Source organism: Vanellus vanellus (genome assembly GCF_965231255.1).
Source record: "Vanellus vanellus genome assembly, chromosome: 2".
Taxonomy (NCBI): Eukaryota; Metazoa; Chordata; class Aves; order Charadriiformes; family Charadriidae; genus Vanellus; species Vanellus vanellus.
In genome coordinates this window covers 93,993,716-94,014,006 of record NC_138906.1, presented here as the reverse complement: position 1 = coordinate 94,014,006, position 20,291 = coordinate 93,993,716, and the positions used below count along the sequence as shown (strand labels likewise).

General features: G+C 39.8%; 1 protein-coding gene across 1 annotated transcript in view; it reads left to right on the top strand.

Moving 5' to 3' along the window:
• GRB10 (growth factor receptor bound protein 10) overlaps positions 1-16,385 on the top strand; it is a 113,258-nt gene extending 96,873 nt beyond the window's left edge. The window contains exons 8-16 of the mRNA XM_082480001.1: positions 1,749-1,886; positions 2,509-2,619; positions 3,696-3,794; positions 6,811-6,888; positions 7,555-7,671; positions 8,554-8,620; positions 9,655-9,742; positions 12,439-12,532; positions 13,261-16,385. Of these exons, the coding sequence (XP_082336127.1) occupies positions 1,749-1,886; positions 2,509-2,619; positions 3,696-3,794; positions 6,811-6,888; positions 7,555-7,671; positions 8,554-8,620; positions 9,655-9,742; positions 12,439-12,532; positions 13,261-13,407 (939 nt within the window). The 3' untranslated portion in view covers positions 13,408-16,385. The remainder of the gene's footprint in view (positions 1-1,748; positions 1,887-2,508; positions 2,620-3,695; positions 3,795-6,810; positions 6,889-7,554; positions 7,672-8,553; positions 8,621-9,654; positions 9,743-12,438; positions 12,533-13,260) is intronic.
• Positions 16,386-20,291: the final 3,906 nt, after the last annotated feature.

The following is a 20,291-nucleotide window of genomic DNA, read 5'->3' as shown; positions in this document are numbered from 1 at the left end:
TCGGGACCCAAAACTGGTGCAAACAGGCATTGCCAGACTGGTGGGAACAGAGGTGCTCACACCTTGCACCCTTTTTCCCGCAGTGTAAGTGGAGAATTGAGTTTGCATGTTAACACGAGCAGCGGGACTCCCTATAAAAGAGCAAGATGTTCTTTAAGATGGAAAAGTTTCAAACCTAGGGTAACTCGAGCAGCAGGGAAAGGAAAACCTTACAGCCTTGTCAGATACACGAGTTTGCTTCTGGGGAGGCTCAGCTAGGTACAGTCCTGGAGAAGTTTAAGTCACGGGGGTTAGCGGTGCGAGAGGGTGGGGGAAAGAGGATGGGTACATTCTCTTTGGTTGCCTGTTTAGCCATAAAAAAACAATCTTCCTTTAAGCATTTATATTAAATACCCCTTTCCTTTTAAAAAACACACAACCATTTTTGGTAATTTCAATGACAGTTGTAATTTGTTGAAGGTAAACTTCCTGCAGTCTAGTAGTCATTAAGCATGTTGCATCTGAGGCCACCTCAAACATTGAGCAAGTGCACTGTTTTTAATTACACACAAAATAGGGAAGAATACTGAATATCATCTCACAATATCATATACGATAGCATTAAAAACCGCAGGATCTGTTTTCCCTAGTGTCATCCTGGCTCAGATAGGCAAAAAAGCTTGCATCTTAGTTTACTTTCGGTTTATCTAGCTGGACAGAGAAAATATATTCTCCTTTTGGTCTTTCCTTTTCACAATTGAGAAGTAGATTCATAGTACAAATAGCAGGAAAATTGCCTGTTCTTTTCCATTCTGTTAGATGAGATGGGAGAAGGACTAGAAAAAAAAAATTAGGTTTTAATGCAACTAAGAATTTTGACACAGGGTACAGATTTTTGGTTTTGTTTCCTGTGGGCATAGTCCGCCAAATAACACCAAAACACAACTTTGAAGAATTGCAGAGGCATTTAGGCCAACCAGGATTATGCATTTTTCTTCCTACTGTTGACTTTATTAGTTTGGCATTTAACTTACTGAGCAAGTCAGTCATTTACAAATCTGGCCCACTGTAATAAGGGAGCAATCCATCAATTCGCTAACCATAGTTAATACTTCCTTCCTTTGATGTATCGCAAATCAAATGATTCCATGTGTGGTCCCTCTGATTATGTCAAGAACTTAAGTACTTCTGGATCTTGAAGTCTAGTATAATTGCTGACACTTACTTGACTGCTCTGCATTTCGTTTTCAGTTAAATATTCTGTTGTCTGTCATACTTCTTGTCTTGCGACAGGTGCATGTCCTATATTAAGACTTTAATGTGGGGAAATCCTGAAATAGGCTGTTCACATTCTAAAACTTTGGGATAAAGTTGCAGATTTTGGTTAATGTTTTCAAGTTAGACTACCGTTGTGACACGGTATTATTTTAAGAGTTAATAAACTTACCTTGTGTCCCTTCGGTCCAAGTGTGAGAAGAATGGGGATACAGGGAAATGGTTAGCCTTTTGGAGACTTAAGTATTGACACAGAGAACAGTAAAATGTCAGGGGCAGGAGGAGCTGGCTAGGTAGACGTAGTGAGGGGAGCAGGAATATCCACTTTGGTCATAAATCAGTTTAAACATCTAGGTCAGTTTAAACATAATGTGAAACTGCGCCCCAAGTCATCAAAGTGATTTGCCATTTGCTTCTCTGTTCTGCAAACACAGTGACAATTTTACGAACCATCCCTAGGACGCCATCCTCATTTACGTTTTCCTCTCCAACAGAACTTTTTAAACTCCAGTAGCTGCCCTGAAATTCAAGGTTTTTTGCATGTGAAAGAGCTGGGTAGGAAATCATGGAAGAAATTGTATGTGTGTTTGAGGAGATCGGGACTTTATTGTTCTACAAAAGGAACTTCAAAGGTAAGATTAAAAAAGAAGTTGCACAGTACTAGCATGTGAAAGCATTTCCTGCTTTTACAGTGGGTATTTTTTTGCTGTTTTTTTTTAAATACCTGCACACAGTGTTGCCTTTTTTTATCGCGTAGAAAAGGGTAAGCAAGACATGATCAAATGACAATTGAGCCCTGGTCCCTCAGTGCATGAAAATAGCTATATAGCATTGTTATATAATAGAACCAAAGTAGCCGGACAACATAATTGTGGCTTCTGAAGTTGTGCTAACAGGGCTTGCAAATCATGCTCTCCAAGCACACGGTTCATGGATTTAGTTTAAATGATACCTTAAACAATATTTTATGTTACCTAACTTTCAGACCTCTCAGGGGCAATGTAATAGGCTGTGCCATTTTTCATGTGATGTGTTCGAATAAGTATTTTGTCAGCTTCTTGTATAAAGCCCCTTCTGCCAGTAGGCTGCTATTTAAAAGGTGACACGGGGTGTCCACTTCAGGCTGCCTGAGAGAGGAGCACAGTGTTCATACACTGCCCTCTGTTGGAGGTTGGTCTTGAGAGACTGCAGAGCTTGCAGCAAGATCTTCCAAAATCTTACGCTTACCTATGATAAAACTCGTTATTTCCCCAGGAGCCAAGACATTTGCAGTTGTTGGCTGACCTAGAAGACAGCAATATCTTCTCGTTGATAGCAGGCAAGAAGTTGTACAATGCACCTGCGGAGTATGGATTTTGTATAAAGGTAATTCTTCTCATTAAGTTCTTCTGTTCGAGGTGATGATAGTAGTAGCTCAGAGTCCCCCCAGCCCCAGCTAAACGGGATTTGTATGTAAAACTCTGCAAGCATTTCTGTCATGAGGACTTGATCTTTAACGTCTTTCATTTGGCAGGCATGTCCTGTGAATCTTGCCATCGCTTTATGTGACACTTTTAACACTTTATCTGGTGCTCCTTTGGCTTGGGAAATGTCTGTGCAAGATGAGCTCAGTGCTGAAGCATGGTGTGCCTGTGAGGTGGCCTTGCTTCACCTCACAGATGAAATCTTTTTCCCAAGCACTCTAGTTGAACAGGAAAGTTTCTCTGGACAGCAAGCACCAGAACTGTACAGCAACAAAGGATCAAGCTCCCATTGGGTGTAGTTGTACCATTATTGTGGGCCAGAGGTTTGTATTTATTTAAAGAAGATTTTCTTGGAAAATAGAAATAAGTATAAACAGTTGTCCTTGAGGATTTTAAGAACTGTTGTGCCGACGGATAGGTTTGGAAGGTATTTCAAAGCTCCGTGTAATTTTCTGAGAAGAAAATAAGGCTGGGAGCTGGTTTTATTGACAGCAGTGAAGTAGCCTCCTTCCTAGCAGCCGTGCCAGAGCTAGACAAGATGGGTTTGTCTCAGAGACCAGAGACCAGCTGCAGACAGATCCTGAACTGCTGGAAGCAGACTTCCAGTAACCTTCAGTTACGGAAACTTTGGTTCTTCGTCTCGAAATGGAGGCTCATAAAACTTCCCACGGTTTTAGAAACAAAAACCCCAAACGCCTCGGTTCTGGTTCTAGCATGGCCTGAGTACCTTGTTCCTACAAACTGCCGGAATAGCGGGGCATTTCAAAGCTGGCATTGACGTTTACCTTACTGGACTCAGCTGAGAAAGTGATTTCTTTCAAAGCACGCTCAGCCTCTCCTGAGCTTTAGTTCAGGGTGGTGTGAGCTTTTTCTGGCCAGTTCTTAGACTAATACTATACCTGCCTGTACTCTGCAGTAAACTTACAGTGGTGTTGGTTTTCTACTGAATGTAGCTGACTTCCCTCTAATATTTTATAGCCCAACAGAGTGAGAAATGAAACTAAGGAGCTGAGGTTGTTGTGTGCTGAAGATGAGCAAAGCAGGACGTGCTGGATGACTGCCTTTCGACTCCTCAAGGTACCTAATCTCTTCTATGTGAATAGAGCTACACCCGTAGTTAAGTTGCATTCGTTATTTTTTTCGTGAGAAAATACCTTTATGTTCTTAAACGTTATCTGCCTCCAAAACAATACAGCGAAGAGCAAAATGCCAGGCAGACCTGTCCCTCCTAAGCTTTGAAGCACAGGACTGAGCAAATTCCTTCAACATATGAGTGAAGTAGAATTTTAGTTCTGGAGCTAAATTTATGATCTGTAAATGAATCAAAAAAAACTGCTTAACAAGCTATTTGCAAGTTATCATAAAGCTAAAGAAAATGTTTTGATGATGGTAAGTGGTTATCTGAACCAGAACAGAGTGCTATCTAAAGCCTTTGCAATTTTTTTTCTTCAGTTTTCTGAAGGTGCTATTAAAAACAGTAACAAAAATAAGCAACCCTATCTCTGGGTGAAAGTTATTCATATCTGAGAGCAAACAATGAGATTTCATGATAACATGGTAGGAGGCTTCACAGCTTTTACAAACAAAATCAGCACAGAGGAACTGAGGAGAAAGCTGACTATTTTACACTCTTTGAAGCAGAGAACTTTCTGATCTTCATAGGGAAATGTGCAGAAGTTTTGGGTTGGTTTGGTTTGGTTTTAAATCTTTCCCTGAAGATGCTGCCTCGAAAACTACTGTGTTCTTCTCTGTACCTTACTACATCCTCCCTCATATTAAAGGGAATATACACTTCTATAAAAAAATATAAAAAATATGTACAGATAATGTGTTACCCATTAAAATCCCACCTCTCTTCCACACAGTTATCCTACTTTCTAATATTGTGTGTCAAAGTGTAATATACAAAATGTGATAAAAAATAGAAGCACGCACAAAGTGGTACTGCGGTCTTTGATACTAGATACATGTCCACCAAAATAGGATGGAGAACCTTGAGCTCAGTCGACTTTAGTGCTCTCTGTAGCAAACAGACAATTTCAGATTTGGAGATGAGGGCACGGCTGTTCCCTCCGGCTGCTGAGGTCAGCGTGCCAGCGTCCTGCTGGTGGCTGCCATGTGCCAGACTGTGCCTAAAATGGGATGTGCAACCCAAGGACGCTGCGAGCACTTGGTCTGTCTGTCCTGAATGAACAGAGTGGCTGTTCCTGTCTAAGTAGCAGCCCACATCATCACACCCCTCTCTGCCAAAATGCCCTTTTCCCCACTGGCGTTTCACATCCCCCTGCTCAAGAAGATGCACTCCTGTAGCACGTGTCCAAGGAGCTGAGCGAGCGCATCAGAAAGAGCGTGGGGTTTTATCGCTTCCTGGTCCACGTGTGGCATTGACTAGGAGAAGCCATAGAGATTCCCATTGCCGCATGAGCATTGTTATTCCTCCTCTCCCTTTCAAAGAAGTTTATCTCGTTTGTTTATCCTCAAGACTTGACAAATGTTTGCTACAATTACCTGTTCCTCTCCCCGTGCACACTGTCCATCATGCAAAACCCTGTAAGTGTAGAGAAAGCAAACCAGACTCGTAGGCCTGCGGGTATGAACATGCAATGCCTGTTCTCCATCTACGTTAAGTGGTGACCTTCCAAAACAGAGCACATCTCTTTGAATGCTTTCCAAATATTATCTCATTCATTAACTGTAAGAGATTCTGTGCTGCAGTACAGAAATCCCTATTTTAAGGTTTTACAAAAGTGGGAGCACTAGGCGTAGTATGGGCCAGGATGTGAGAAGCAATCCCAGTTACAAGATGCATATTTGATTTCTGTGGAGCTGATACTTCTGTTGGCTGTCACAACCTGCTCTCCAGCTACTTGACTTGACTTGACTCGTGTTTAATACACACTAACAATTATGGTAAGAGTTTTAGTCCCCAGGCAGTTCCGAGTGCTTCTTCTCAGCTGTCCTTTACTTTCCCTATTTAGACAGAATTTTGCATTGTGGGGAAAGTCCTCAAACAGAGGACCAGGTAATTGTGGTGAAATGTGCCTTGAAGATACCACTTGTTGTGAAGAAATTAGCTGCACTGGTCAAGGCACTAATGTTCCTGAATGGCAAGGAAAAACCTTCACAGTGTACAGAATTAGCTGTTCTTAGCAAGTATGTGACCGTTCGGACAAATCTTTCTTTGCAGTGTGAGCTGTGGCAGCGGCAGTACTGTGTGGCAGTAATTTCTGTATACTGGCATGTAGCATTCACCCTTAGGCAGTTAACACTAGGGGGGAAAAAGGGTCTGTTTTTAAGGAACACTGAAAGGTGATTAAAGGAGGGAAGATTAAGGCTGTGCCCCAAGGCTGTGGCCGTGACCCCCTTTTTTATTTACGTACTGATTTAGCTTTCCGTAGTCATATCTTACCCTGTTTACAAAATTATATCTACTGTTTCAATTAGAACATTTAGTAAGCAAAGTTGCTATACTTCAGCACTGTGCCTCTAGGGAAGGCACCGAGTAGGTGCTTTCCTACCATCCTGGCCACTAGCGTTGCTAAAATTTATCATGTTAAACGAGGAGCATGACTGGAATTCGATCACCTTATTTTTATAAGGATGAGAAAAGTACTAAAAGTGTTATTTCCTGCTGAAATTTATTCAAAGAGCTAGTAAATTAGAAAGGTTCTTATTTTTTATCATTATGAAAACTGAGTATGAATGTCTTATGCAGAATTTTTTTTTTAACTTCACATTCCTAGAGTGTAAAAAGAGGGGGAGTTAATATGTGTGTTCTGACCTCGAATGTAAGCTTGTATTCTACACGGGAAATGCGGTGATAGCTGAGAGTGGCAGAAATTACCTGTGTATTTCACTCAGGCTTGTAAAAGTGCTGTCTTTTAAATAAAACTTGTCCTGCATATTTACTGCTCGATTGCCACCTGCCAATCACTATTACTCAATGAAAATTGCTTTGGGACAGCTTCTGATCATGAAAATAATAAACTGGTGGCACCTTGCTCCAGCGTAAGTGGTATTATGAAATCACTACAGTTTTTTTTTTCCTAGGGTATATATTTGAATAATAATGTCCTTGCGTTTCTGTTGGCAGTATGGAATGCTACTGTATCAGAATTACAGAATTCCCCAGCAGAGAAAAGCCATGCTTCCACACTTTGCCACTCCAGTAGTAAGTAATGAACTTCGCCTCATTAATGTATGATGTCGGAGAAGATACATTTGCTTTTGCATTTTAAAAGTGGAAAATTTTACACTGAGAAATGCAAATTCAGCATTGTGTAGCAAATCAACGTAAAGCTCACCTTTCGCATGCATACAGTTTACGTGGTTGGCTCTCCGTTATCTTAGGCTTACACGATCCACATGATTGAAAAATCTTGGATACGTCAGGCACTTTGAGATGTACCGTACAGAGACATCTGGCTGTCTCTGCAGAAGCCAGCTTAGGTCTGGCAAAACTAACACGTAAATTGCCTAAAATATGTTGGGCCAGGAGCTGACTGTTAGCTATCTAAAAGTGAAGAGCCTATATTTGGATCCCAAGCGGCCCTGAAAATGACTGGAGTATAGTAATAGGGCAAGCGGGCAACTTGAGCAATACAGATTTTATTCTCGGACTTTGAATCCTCTCCCTCCCCTACAGCCTAAAAAGAAAAGCCGTTTATTTTTGCGTCTGCGAATCTTTTGGAAGGGGGGGTGGGAAATGAGATGTATTTTCTGTGCTGTTGAAGGATAACTTTGGACGGTCTTCTGAAACCAAAACATTTTGAAATGAAACTCTCAAGCTGGTTTTTTCTTTCCCTGTTTTTTGAAACAAGTGAAAATTCCTTTTCAGAGAAGTGTATCTGAAAACTCACTAGTAGCAATGGATTTTTCGGGGCAAATAGGAAGAGTTATTGAAAATCCTGCTGAAGCACAGAGTGCTGCCTTGGAAGAAGGACATGCTTGGAGGGTAGCTATCTTCTCTTCTTTTCTATTTTTGTAATTAGTAAGTGTCTGTTGAGAGCCAAAACACAGAGCGTGCTATGATGTTAGTGCAGTGCTGGTCACAGTATAGCTTAGCTCCGACCTGAAGCAATCACACTGCAAGCATGCAGATCTGAAAGTCAATATCCATCTTTAGCAAAACTGTCACATTCACAACAACCTTCTACCACTGCTTCTCTGTCCCCCTAGTGTCCAGAGGAAAGTTGAGGGGGAAAGCAGACCCACCAGAACTTTACTGCCAGTTTGCAAAACCAGTCTCTGAGGAGGAATATGTCAAATTAAATGCTTCCCCACATGGAAGAGGCTGGGGCTCTGACTAATGGCTTGCTCCCAGTAAGTTTAATTGCAGAATATACAAGAGGCAGGACCTCTTGCAATGAAAACTGATGTAACTTGTTTATAGTGTCTTGTGGACAGACAGCTGCAGTACAAGTTTTCCCACATGCTCGTCTCTTAGGGAATAGGAGTCATTACTGAAGCACTAGCTGGTGCTTTATGTACGGGAGGGAAATACTGCTTGATTTACTGAGTGCCTGGTGTTTTGCCTGAGCAGAAACATATCAGACTTTTCTTTTTTCTGTCTTTTTTTTTATTTTTCTTTTTTTTTTTCCTTTATTTTTTAGATACTGAGCTTTCATCATTAACATCTGGCTTGTGTTTTAAGCCAACTGAAATGAGCTGCTGCTTGTAGATTAGCCCCCTTCAAAGCTGCATTTCTTTTTCTCATCCTTGCATTAAACTTGCCCAGCCCCCAGTTTCCTGTAAATTAAATCTGTATTGCATGTGCACTAATTCTCTTCTGTTGAGGCTTTAGTGTGGATTTAACGGTAATTCATTTTCTCTATAGAAACGTAGCACAAGAATGAACATCTTGGGTAGCCAAAGTCCACTCCATCCTTCCACACTGAGTACAGGTAAATTCTGCTGGCTTGTAAGCATAGTATCAGAGGCCTCTGTGGGTAAATAAAAGTTATATTTCATATAGAGACAGACTGCAGTCATGTAGTTTTAATGCTTCGATGTCAAATACGATGTTGATGTTTATCAGTAGCTTCTGTGTCATTAACATGCTTACCCATACAGGCACAGTAGAAGGAACTTGTTTTCCTTTGAAGACGTGCTCAAGCTTTCCTTCAGTGTTAATCTTTTGAAACTCAGATTTTATAAAAGTAGAGACTCCATAAATGTTTCCATTTAAAACAATCCAGAAGCCAGTTCTTTGTTTTAGACAAGGAAAGTCAATGAGTGATCTGTTAATCTTTAAAGAGTAAAAATGCGAGTCTTCAAAATAGCATTAATTCCATAATAACTGAATAATGTAAAATACGGATGCCTGTTATGTAAATTCTGAACATCTCTTTGAGATTGTAAGTTTATTAAAATAATAGGAAATTGCGTATTAATATCCTGGACTACTTAGAGGAAACACAGCTATTCTCTGTCTCTATTCTGTGTTTCTGTTCTGTTGAACAGAATTCAAAAATGCCATTTGAAAAACAATAAAACAATGAACATAAAAATAGTTGGGGCTAACTCCACCCTTGAAAGCACAAGCTAAAGTGCTTTTCATTATTTGAGAGTTAAAGGGACTTGGTTCTAACTCGTTAGCTTATTCTAAGAATTGTTTAGTCCCAGCATTTTCAAGAAGCTATGAAAAGGCAATATGATAAGAGATTTCTCTCATTAACCTAATCGTACATCTGCAAATCAGAAAATACAAGGAGGTAATGCCTGTCTACTTGGTATATGAAGTAGATGCAACAGCTGGTGCTTTTTTTTTTTCATATTGATTCATTTTTTATATAGCTTGATGAAAGATATTTTGTATTCTGTAACAAAACTATACCCACTTTTAAAATGTTTAAATAATTAGTGTGTGGAAAAAACTGTTGCACACATTACTGTTTTTAACCATCCTCTCTTCCCCTCTTTTCCCTCTCGCCTCCAGTTATTCATAGGACACAGCACTGGTTTCACGGCAGAATCTCTAGAGAAGAATCTCACAGGATTATTAAGCAACAAGGGCTTGTAGATGGGTAGGTATTCCTGTTGTTTAGTATTTGTGATCTGATGGTAAGCGTTATAGATAGGAGCACGGCTTCTGCTGTAGGGCTTTGCAGGTTTGTGAGCACTTCTGAGTAGCCCGATTCTTGAGGAGTCCCATTATAACCTGCCCGGATTTCAAAAAGTCAGAGTACGTGTTTGTAGGAGTGGGTTCTAACTCTTAATTTGAAAAATAAAATATTAAGAATATACTTAAGCCTTTTTCTTTTTTTTCCTACAGAGGCAATCAAGTTTTAGACAATGTTAGAATTTGGAAATAATGAATTCCTGTAATCTGCACTGAGGACGTATTTTCCAGGCAAAGCTGTACCTAGCCATTTGCCCACAAATTTATAATCAGCCATTTGTGCTCTTTTACACGAATCAGAACAGTTAACGATGACTTCTCACTATTTATTTCTGTTCTAGAGCAGAGAAATGAAAGTACCTGTTCCAGCGCTCTCTAAAATGCCTGTAGTTGAGATTTAACTATCTTCTGAGCATCTCTGTTTCCCTTATTTATATGTAGTTATGGTTATTGAAGAGAAGTTGCTTAAACTGCATTCAGCAGTTCTTTCGTTGTAGGATGGGAATAGCATTGATGCCTTCAGCTCACTAATTTCACTGCTGTCTGGGTTAAGGTAGAAACTTCCATGTTGGCTTCTCAGGAGACAGTCAAGTTCAAACCTTTCTTCAGCATTTTCTGATTCAGGACCATCACTAATCTTTGTGAAGAATGAAATACATTAGAGAAATAGAAATTGCTAGTCCCTGTACATAGTCATTAAGCAGTGGGGATTTTTTATTGTTTTGGGGTTTTTGCTGGGCTAAGGCTATTGGGTTTTAGCTTAGCAGGTCAAAGAGAGAAGAGAGGCTGAGCAAGCAAAGGAGCACTGCTGACTTGTTGGGTTTCTGGTTCTCTCGCACAGCGGATCTTCTTTACCATCTTGGGCTCATTTTGACTTGTTGCCTTAGGAATCTAGCGGCCCATTTTTCTTGGGGTTTTCAAGAATGTGGTAATGCCTTTGAGGTGGTGTTGAATTTGTGCCCAGCCAGCTTACTCACTGCGGAAGGTGAAGATTGGTTAGTTTGGCTGGAGGGAGGTCAGTCAGCAGTGGCAAAAGAACCATGTTACCTACGTGCTCTGAGATCTAAGGATCATGGTTTTCAGGACAGAAGAGTCTTGCCTGTGTTTTCCTGCTCTGTTCTTGAACAAAAGAAGGTAGAAAGTTAAGTCTTCTGATGGCTCATGTAAGATGTTCAGCAATGTATATGTATGCAGCTGATACTGCTATCATTTAACTCTTTCTGGAAGCTATTGTTGAGGATGCATCTATCTTGATAGTCGTTGTTTGTGTGGACAGCCTGTTGCTTGCCAGAGGTTGAGTAAACACTTGCAGGATCAGTTGTGCTGAGCTTTGCTTTGTGCCACCAGCTTTGGATACCACACGTTATCTGAAATGGCTAGATGAAAGATAATTTAGAGATATCTGCATGAACTGCAGGAGCCACAGGGCAGGTAAGATTTTCCTTCCTGAGGTGGATCCGAATGTGTAAAGTATTTGGTCCTTTTTCCACACATCTGGTCTTGCTAGGACTAAAAAGGAATGTTCAAATAGCATGTGTGGTTTCCGGTGGTGGCAAGACGTGCCTGTCTCTGAGTATTGGACTGCCCCTGGTTATGATGGTGCATTTTTGTGGTATTGACATTTCTCAATCAGTTCCGAGGAGCTGGAGTAAGTTCTTTCGGGTTCATAAGACTACAGGCAGTTCTTGCAACTCAGCCTTGGAAAAGTGTGTTCCTGGCTTAGTGGTTAGCAATTAAGAGGGCTTGAGGCCTGCCCCAGTACTGCGCTTGGCCATCTCACAAATCCACTGGTCATTAGCGCTGTGAGCCTTTTGCCAAAGGTATATTCTTGTTTCCTGTGGCATGGAGAGGTTCTCCTTCCTTAGTTCATAAATGTCAAGGGGAGGAAACATTTTTTGACTGGATTTTTTTTCTCCTCTTCTCAGTATGTATTTAACCATTTGAGTTAGGACTGCAATTTTGTGGGTCAGCTTAAAAGTGACAGTTATATAGTGTTGCTAGCTATACTGCTGGAGTATATCCTTTTCCAGTGATGCTGAGGGAAAAATACTGTGACTGTTTTAGAGGAAAAGTCAGTGTGTGTTTTCCCCATCTTGATAACGTGGATGCTACTTCACTGATAAGTCGTTTTAAGACAGTATCGAGTGATTTCTGTGCAACTGCAGCCATTTAGCTTAAACGTGATTTTGCTAGCACTGGGTTTCTATAAACTGATGCAAGACACTGGAGAGTAGGAACAGATTCTCACGTCTTACTTTCCCATCTACAGAAATCCAGTTTTGCTTTGGAGTTCAAAGAGAACACTTTCTTCATGAGAGTACATATCGGTAATGGAAAGCTCAGTTAGAGCCTTAAAACAAAGCCTCATACATGCATTCATAGGGGAAGAATTACTGGCATGTATCTTGCATTTCTTGTTTCTTCATCTATTAGCGTCGCATAGCTATGGTATAAAAATTGAAAGCAAATTGCCAGTTATGGAATCGCTTGTTAATACAACTAAAGAAGAGTTAAGCAATAGCGCAAAATTACTTAGTTCTGATTATTTACAAAGAAATGGATTGTGGTATTCAATGTGTACTTAAAAATGTTCTCTCCTAGACTGTTTCTTCTCCGGGACAGCCAAAGCAATCCAAAGGCATTTGTACTTACGCTGTGCCATCATCAAAAAATAAAGCATTTTCAAATTTTGCCGGTAAGTAGATACTTTTTTTTATATTGATCACAAAAAATCATAAAGCTTTGCCAATATCTGAAGAGACCTCTTATTAATTACTGATGTAATTAACAGTGATGTTTCCATTAGCAAGTATATTGGCAAGTATTCTTTAGAATCATCAAATGTCTGATTAAAATTCCTTGTTAACATTGCCTGGAAAACTAGTGTAAGTCACTTAGGTATAGAAGTAATGCACAGAACTTGTTTTCTGTGACCGACAGCAACAAAAGTGGCAGTTGTTTCCCTATCACTTAGGCAATCGTAGAATAACTTAGGGAGACTTTTAAAAGTTTTATTCTGGAGGTTATCCAATAACGTTGAGCTTAAAATAATGTTACGCTGAGATGCCAAGAACCCATTTGATTTTTATCTTGATCAAAAAGAGCATCAGAAGTTTAAGATCCTGTAGACCTCTTTATTGGGGGTATTTTTGTTTTCTGTAATGAAGACCAGTGCTGTCTCTACAACTTTCATTTACTCTGCCCACGAGCTTTCGCTTTCATAAAGAAAACATTTCAAGTTAGGTTAAGGTACATTCCTCTCTAGTGTTGCATGTGGTTTCATGAAGATCTGTGGGCATGAGGTTGTTTGGGTGGCACCCGCCATTTATCTCACGTCACACACTTGTACTCTTCTTATGTTTTGCCACACTCGCATCTCTTCATGTGCAGTCTGACTTGACAAAGAGTGTTTTGTTTCCCCAGTGTGAAGATGATGGACAGATATTTTTCAGCCTGGATGATGGGAACACCAAATTCAGTGATCTAATCCAGCTTGTTGAATTCTATCAACTAAACAAAGGAGTCTTGCCCTGCAAACTCAAACACCACTGCATCCGAGTGGCCTTATGACCTCAAATCTGACTCTCACTGAAGACTGGATTTGCTAGAAGAGTAATTGTAAGAGAACGTTGACACTGGGGAATTGGCAGATTTGTAAGTTGGTAAAAATAAATAAAAATAATATGCACCTTGGGACTCTGAAAGGGATGGATTCGACAGGTGCCAACAGACCAAGATTGCTGGTTTGTCTAACACCTAAGAGTGATTGCTGCTGAGTGTCCCAGCATCCCAAAAATGGGGGGAGGGTATGTAAAACCATGAGTAAATTTGAAACAAAACTGGAAACTATCTTGGCTGGGCCACTTAACAGGAACAAGTGTGAAGAGAAATCTTTGAAAAGAACTCTTGCCCTGGAATAATCTTGACAATTAAGACTAGTGTGTTTACTTTTTGTATTGATCACTTTTTTTGCACTCCTACTTTGTTTCGGATATTGTATGCAGCCTATATTAGGAGCTGATGTGGCTTTTAAAATTCATGCAGGAGTTGGGTATTAATCTGCACCCTAAAATGTATGGAATGCTTCAGCCTAAAAGGATCTAGAAGAAAATCAAGAAGTGTGTGTGTGTGCGCGCGCGCGTGTGTCTCAAAACTTCTCTGGAGACCTGAGGTTCGATGATCTGCAGATGTCTTTGAAGAAGCAATGAGGATACAATTCTAAAAGAACATACCACCATATACCTACTCTTAAAACTGTTGACTTGTAGCATTATGGCTGTAGTATGTTGATGGCATATTAGTGGCATCCAGTCATGCAAAGACTGTATTAGATTCTATGCACAAATTTTTATTATTGGAGTGGTGGTTTGTTTTTTACAGCCTTTTGACTGTTTTCCTGAGGAAACTTACTGTTACTAAATAGAATAGGACTGGATGACTACACTTGTATTTGAAACCACCAGTTTTTGTGAGAAGATTCTTCTGCGGGTAGTCTTAGTATGACAAAATAAAAAAAAAAAAACAAAAACAAAACAAACAAAAAAAACAACAAAACAGTGTTTTTAGCTTTATAGCTCCTTGAATTTTCAGACTGTTTCAAAGAGCTCTTTCCATATAGTAAAGCTATGGTGACGCAAAGCTCTCCTGGGGAACAGGGCATAAAAGGAACTGTACCCCTTCTGCTTTCTGTAGGGCCATGAAAGTTTGTGTGGTGAGAAAGAACATACTGGGAATGGAAACACATTTGATATCGTGAACTAGCTGCTGGCAATATCATCCATCGAGGTAACTGCTGATCCCTGTGTCACACACGCTAAAGCACGCCGGTACCTACAGCAGACAGGCACGTATCTTGCTCTGATGCTGATCTGTCATCATGAACGACTTTATTGTTAATGTTTAAATCAATTATTTAATGTTTACACAGTAACTCCTTCTGATGATAAATCAGCATTAAAGTTAGACAAGCCCCACCGCAATCCTCCAGTTGCAAATACTGGTGCAGGGACTGTTACTGAATTTACTTCCCAGTACTTGGTGCAGTTAGCCACGGTGGGGAGTATTCCACCCTGGGAACTTGCAGAGCGCAGTGCAGAACGGAGCATTCTTAAGATGGTAAATGATTTACACAGGCTAGTTCATCCTTACTAATATTTGCCACTGGGTTTGAAATCCTAGCCATCTGAAAGGGTAAAGAAGGAAAACCAATCCTACACCTTTAGGTCTTCGTGTAGTGTTGAGAATAGCTTAAGACAAACCATAACCTGCCTGAGTCGTCCATATCAGCTTATAACTATGTCAATGGTATAGAAACACTGTATTTTAGTTTACAGAACACATTTAGTATTTTTTTTTTCCATTTAATGTCTAGATATTAAAAATGAAGAAACTTGATTTTGTTTTTAGTAGAAGCCTTTTTTTTTAATTGTACATAGTGAAATGAGTGTTCCTGCTTTCTAGACAATGTATTTTAAAACCTTGAAATTAAGCTAACTTAAGTCTGACTTCACTTTGCATGCTTCTATTTGGCCCCTATTAGGAGAAAAAAGATACTTGTATTGACTACATTACCAGTTTAATAAGACCATTTATGCTGTAGTTTTAAGTTTTTCTGTTTACATAGCTTAGTGACAACCATGCATTTTTCCCAGTAGGCGGATAGTATTTGCAGTGTTTCATATTTATAAAAAAAAAAAAAACCTTGCATCTTATTTAAATTGAGAATAAAAGTTTGACTATGAATCATGATTTTTGTATGTAGATGGTTGACTTAGTATTTTGTACTTTTCCCAGCTAAAGTGAGCTGTTTTGAGAAAGTGACCGCCTTCAAAGTGGCAACAATCTTACTTAAGCAGATCACTGCTTTGTCTTCTTTCTGCTGGAAAACAGTCAATACCACCTTAGTTTTCCAACAGATTCAGCTGGCTGCCAGCTCAGAATACCAAGGACTGAAGGACATTTGACTCTTATTTTTGTATTTAAATGACATGAATGTAAAGGGGATGCTCAGGGTTGTTTTGGAGCCTGTTGAATTTTTATCTTTTTGCCTGTGATTTTATTTTCTAAATAAATACTTCATGTAGCAATCTTGAATATGTTGAGAAGGAAAATGCCAAACCATTTTGGTAATGAGGTTACTAGTTAAGTTATGTTACGATAGGTGTTAAAGTACAAAAACCTTTTTATTTGTTAATTAATCTTGAAGAAACACGTGCCTCAGTTTAGATGTTTTGTCTTATCTTTTCTGCACTAAATACCTGACAGTTTGACCAATCAATGCACCTTTCCAGTGGCAAGACTTGCTTATCGTAAATTATATTGTCACAATGCAAGATTTAGTGACTGTAAAATGGAATAAAGTTTAAAGTTTCAGGGAATGCAAAAGGTATTAACTTAAGAGACAAAACCTTTATTCAATATGCTTTGCTTCATACTGTAAATAGCTTTTTGGCTTGTGAACCTAATTGTAATCTTTCAGGTATTTTTGTACAAATAAGGGACTGATATTCTGTTTCTTGTAATTAGAAATAAACGTTAATACAATGCTATTCATTTTATATTGGAATGAATGTCGTCTTTTGGGTATATCTGTACACCATGTAGCTCTTGCCTTAATTCTGGGTTATTTTGGGTGGGTTAAGAAGAGTTAAGAGGAAGACAGAATCCCCAAGATACCTTTGTTCTGGCTGTTTTGTCTTCTGCTTCCTGTTAGGACAGACTGTCCCTTTATTTGAAAAAGAACTTGTTCACGCCTTTTGTTTGAGGGAAATTATTGGTGATACTCTGCTATGATATTTACAATATTCATTTGGGAAGGTTGCTAGAATCAAATCAGGAAATACACCATGAGCATCTTTTGGGTCATAAAAAAAGCTATATATGCTCAGAAAACTTTTCAATAGTGCTTTCAGAAAGCAATTATTTACCCCTGTAATCCTTGTATTCGAGTGCTCCATCAGTATTTGGAGCACATCTGCACAAAATATGTTTTTGCTTAAAAAAAACATTGGGGGGCGGGGGAGATTGGTGGTTCTTCTGATAGATAGAATAATAGAAGGTTGGAAATATTTCACTTTTTTGTTGGACACAAGCCTTTCCTGTTTCTGCCTTGCCTAATCCATAGAAGCTATCAAACACATTCCACTTCAAGCCTTAGTCACACTCTGGCTTCTGCATGCCTCATCTTCATGTCAGTTTGTACTGCACCTGGAGCATGAGTTATGCATTAGCATTATGAAATTAATTCGTGAGCATATAAAAGCAGAGTACTCATTTTGGGGGTTGATATTTCAAAAAAAAATTTCTATGTGGAGATGCAAGGTTTGAAGGTGTCTATTTCTTACTTAGCTAAAGGAAGCTGTGCTAACATTGAAACTCGCCCCTTCTGTAATCATTAAAAGTCAAGGACTGTAAATCGTATAATTCTACACAAACCTGTAAAAAAAAAAAAAAAAAAAAAACAGCCCGAAAAGACCACCTTACTTTACTGTATGTGTTATGTTTAGAACAGACAAGAAGATGGCATGAAAAAAAAGCAGCACAGTAAAAAGGTGTCGGTAGGCCTGCCCAGGGGCAGGGCAGTATTGTCTGCGTGTTTGCCCAAACTGCCCACAACTGTGGCAAGTACAAAACGATACCTTTGAAATCCGGCCCTAGACATTACCAGCAGGTACGTGTGCTGTCAGAACATCACCAGTACAAAACTAGTCTGGGTCAGAAATGGGTATATGGTTCAGATTTGAACTAATTGCCTGATAGAAGGTTTGTGCTGCTTTTACTTTAGTTTCAGGACAACAGACATAATCAGAGGTCTGATCCCACGTGAAGCCTTCCAGCATGAAGTTCACCTGGCAAAACAGCTTAAATGCATTTGAACCTATGAGTAAATCTGTATCAGACTAGTGTTTTACAGCATGTGGCTGCAGCACTTTTATCCTGATACACAGAACCCTAAAGTTAGGTTTATTTTAACACCACATCGCTGCTTCAGCCTGTACCCGCAAAACCAGATGAGGAAAAACATCACCAGATGAGCCATTTCCCTTCAAGTAAGTCGAACTTTAGATGACTTTAGTTTACGTTATTGCTAATTTAGTCAGGCTTTAATCTGGTTTGGTAATGTCCAGCTTGTATATTGCTTTGTGTCTCGGGCATTGTTTGTCTAACATCTTGGAAACTTCAGTGACAGTATCAGCACATGGAGAAAAGAGGTATCTTCCTTTGAAATATCCACATTGCCTTAATTTGGGTTGCTTCTGCATCCTAAATCGTATGTCTTCCTTCCTTAACTTGGAGCACAATTTAATTAGTATTTGAAAACCTAATATAACCACAACTATGTCCAAGAGCTATATGATTTTCATTAGATACTGTGATTAGTCACATCTGAGACTTCAAAATAAATTAGTTTGTGTAACACTCACATTGCAAACTCTTAGCCCAAAGACATTCTGCTCTAATTGCTCATCATTTTGCACAGATACTAGCAGATGTTTTAGCAAGAAAGATTGGTTCATCACAAGACACTAAGCTGTGATTAACAGGGTCTTAACGACACTTGTTAGTTGCCCAGGTTTGTATGCTTTGCTACAATCAGGTGTTTTCCATCTGTTGGCTGCAAGATCCTGGTGCCACAATTGGGGTACAGGAAGGTGAAATTATAAACACAGCTGCTGGCTCAGAGTTAAAGTACAGCCTGGGTTTATAGGCTCTGAAGCTCAGCTCAGCTGCAGTTGGGGTATAAAGACAAGTTGGGACAAGATAAGACAAGAATGACTCTGACTGATAGGACATAGAGGTAATGGGCACAAACTTGAGCATAGGAAGTTCCATCTAAACATGAGGAGGGACTTCTTTCCTTTGAGGGTGGCAGAGCACTGGAACAGGCTGCCCAGATGAGGTGGTGGAGTCTCCCACTCTGGAGACATTCAAAACCCACCTGGATGCCATACTGTGCAATCTGCTATAGGTGACCCTGCTCTGGCAGGGCGGTTGGATTAGATGATCCCTTCCAATCCTGACCATTCTGTCATTCTGTGAAAAGAAAGCACAGAAGTGCTAGACTGGAAGGGAAGGGAAGGGAAATGGAGTGGAGTGGAGTGGAGTGGAGTGGAGTGGAGTGGAGTGGAGAAGAGAAGGCAATTACTCTTGGGCACTCTTGCCTGAGTGACGGTTTTGGTGTGACTAGGAATACGGTAAAGATGCAGTGGTGTGATGCCCGAGTGCTGCTCACCAATCTCTTATAGTCAGTTTCCCCTCCTCTTCCCTCAGACTTGTGAAGACACATCTACATAAAGGCTTCCATTTTATTTGCCTTTTGAAACACATTCTCCATAGGTGTGAGGATTGGCATTTGGGGTTATCGAGCAGAGAAATAGCTACAGAATTGGTGTGCTCTACAACCTGCCCATTCTCCAAACCAGTCTGTCCAACTGCCATTGAGAGAAAAAGAAGGTAAAAGTATGGTTCCACCAGAAATTATGGGAATGGTTAAAGCAAATGGCTAAGCTCAGTACTGAAAATGTACCATTTCATTGTGCCACAAAGAATGCTAGATACACCCTATTTGGAAATATTTTAATTTAGTTAGACCATTTCAGTATTTGGTTTCTTCCATAACACTTCTCTTGGCTGCTGAATTTCTGCAGGATATTAATGTGCTCTGCATGAGTCTTACAAACTCTTACTTTTCAGGTTAGTGTAGTACTCTTGCAGGTCCAAAGACAAAAACAAATACAGAAACGAGGCAAGCTGTGAGAATTAGAGCTTCTCAAAAAAATAACCCACAACACAGCTAGTCATGGAAGAAAACAAACTGATAATTATAGAATAGGTGGGTAGAAGAATTAATTTGTTTTTTTTTACTGAAGACTATGTGGTTTGTGAAAACACCTGGCTAAACAAGGATGAAAATCGTTGAAGGCTTAAAATTCTGTCATGGTTTGGGCCGGTTGGTACCTCTAACCAGAGCATTAATTTGCCTCAAAATATTTACAATCAATTGCTGGAACAAGCATTTGACCTGCTCTAGAAAAAGAGAGTGTGACTGAGAAGGCACTGCATCCTCTTGCTTGTATGCACACCTTCACAAACAAAATCCTAGAAGCTGCTGTTCTTGAAAGGACAAGGGAGCAGGAACTCCTAGGACAGGAGCAGGAAGGGAGGATTAGGATCCAGTAGAAACGCAAGAGATACAAGGAAGAGCAAACAGGACGGTCAGAGGAAAAATCACATATAGTAAGACAGTTCAGCTGACTGGAAAGCAGAGACTGAGGGTAGTATAATAGACTTACAGAAAAACATATACAACTGAGCACAATACAAAATATTTAATTACTATCTCTTTCAATACAAAAGTCACAGAGCATCACTGGAAATGCGCAGGGGCTCAGTTCAGGAAAACCAGAAATATTTCTTCATAGACTGCTCATGTAAGCTCTAGGGTTCTCCACCCC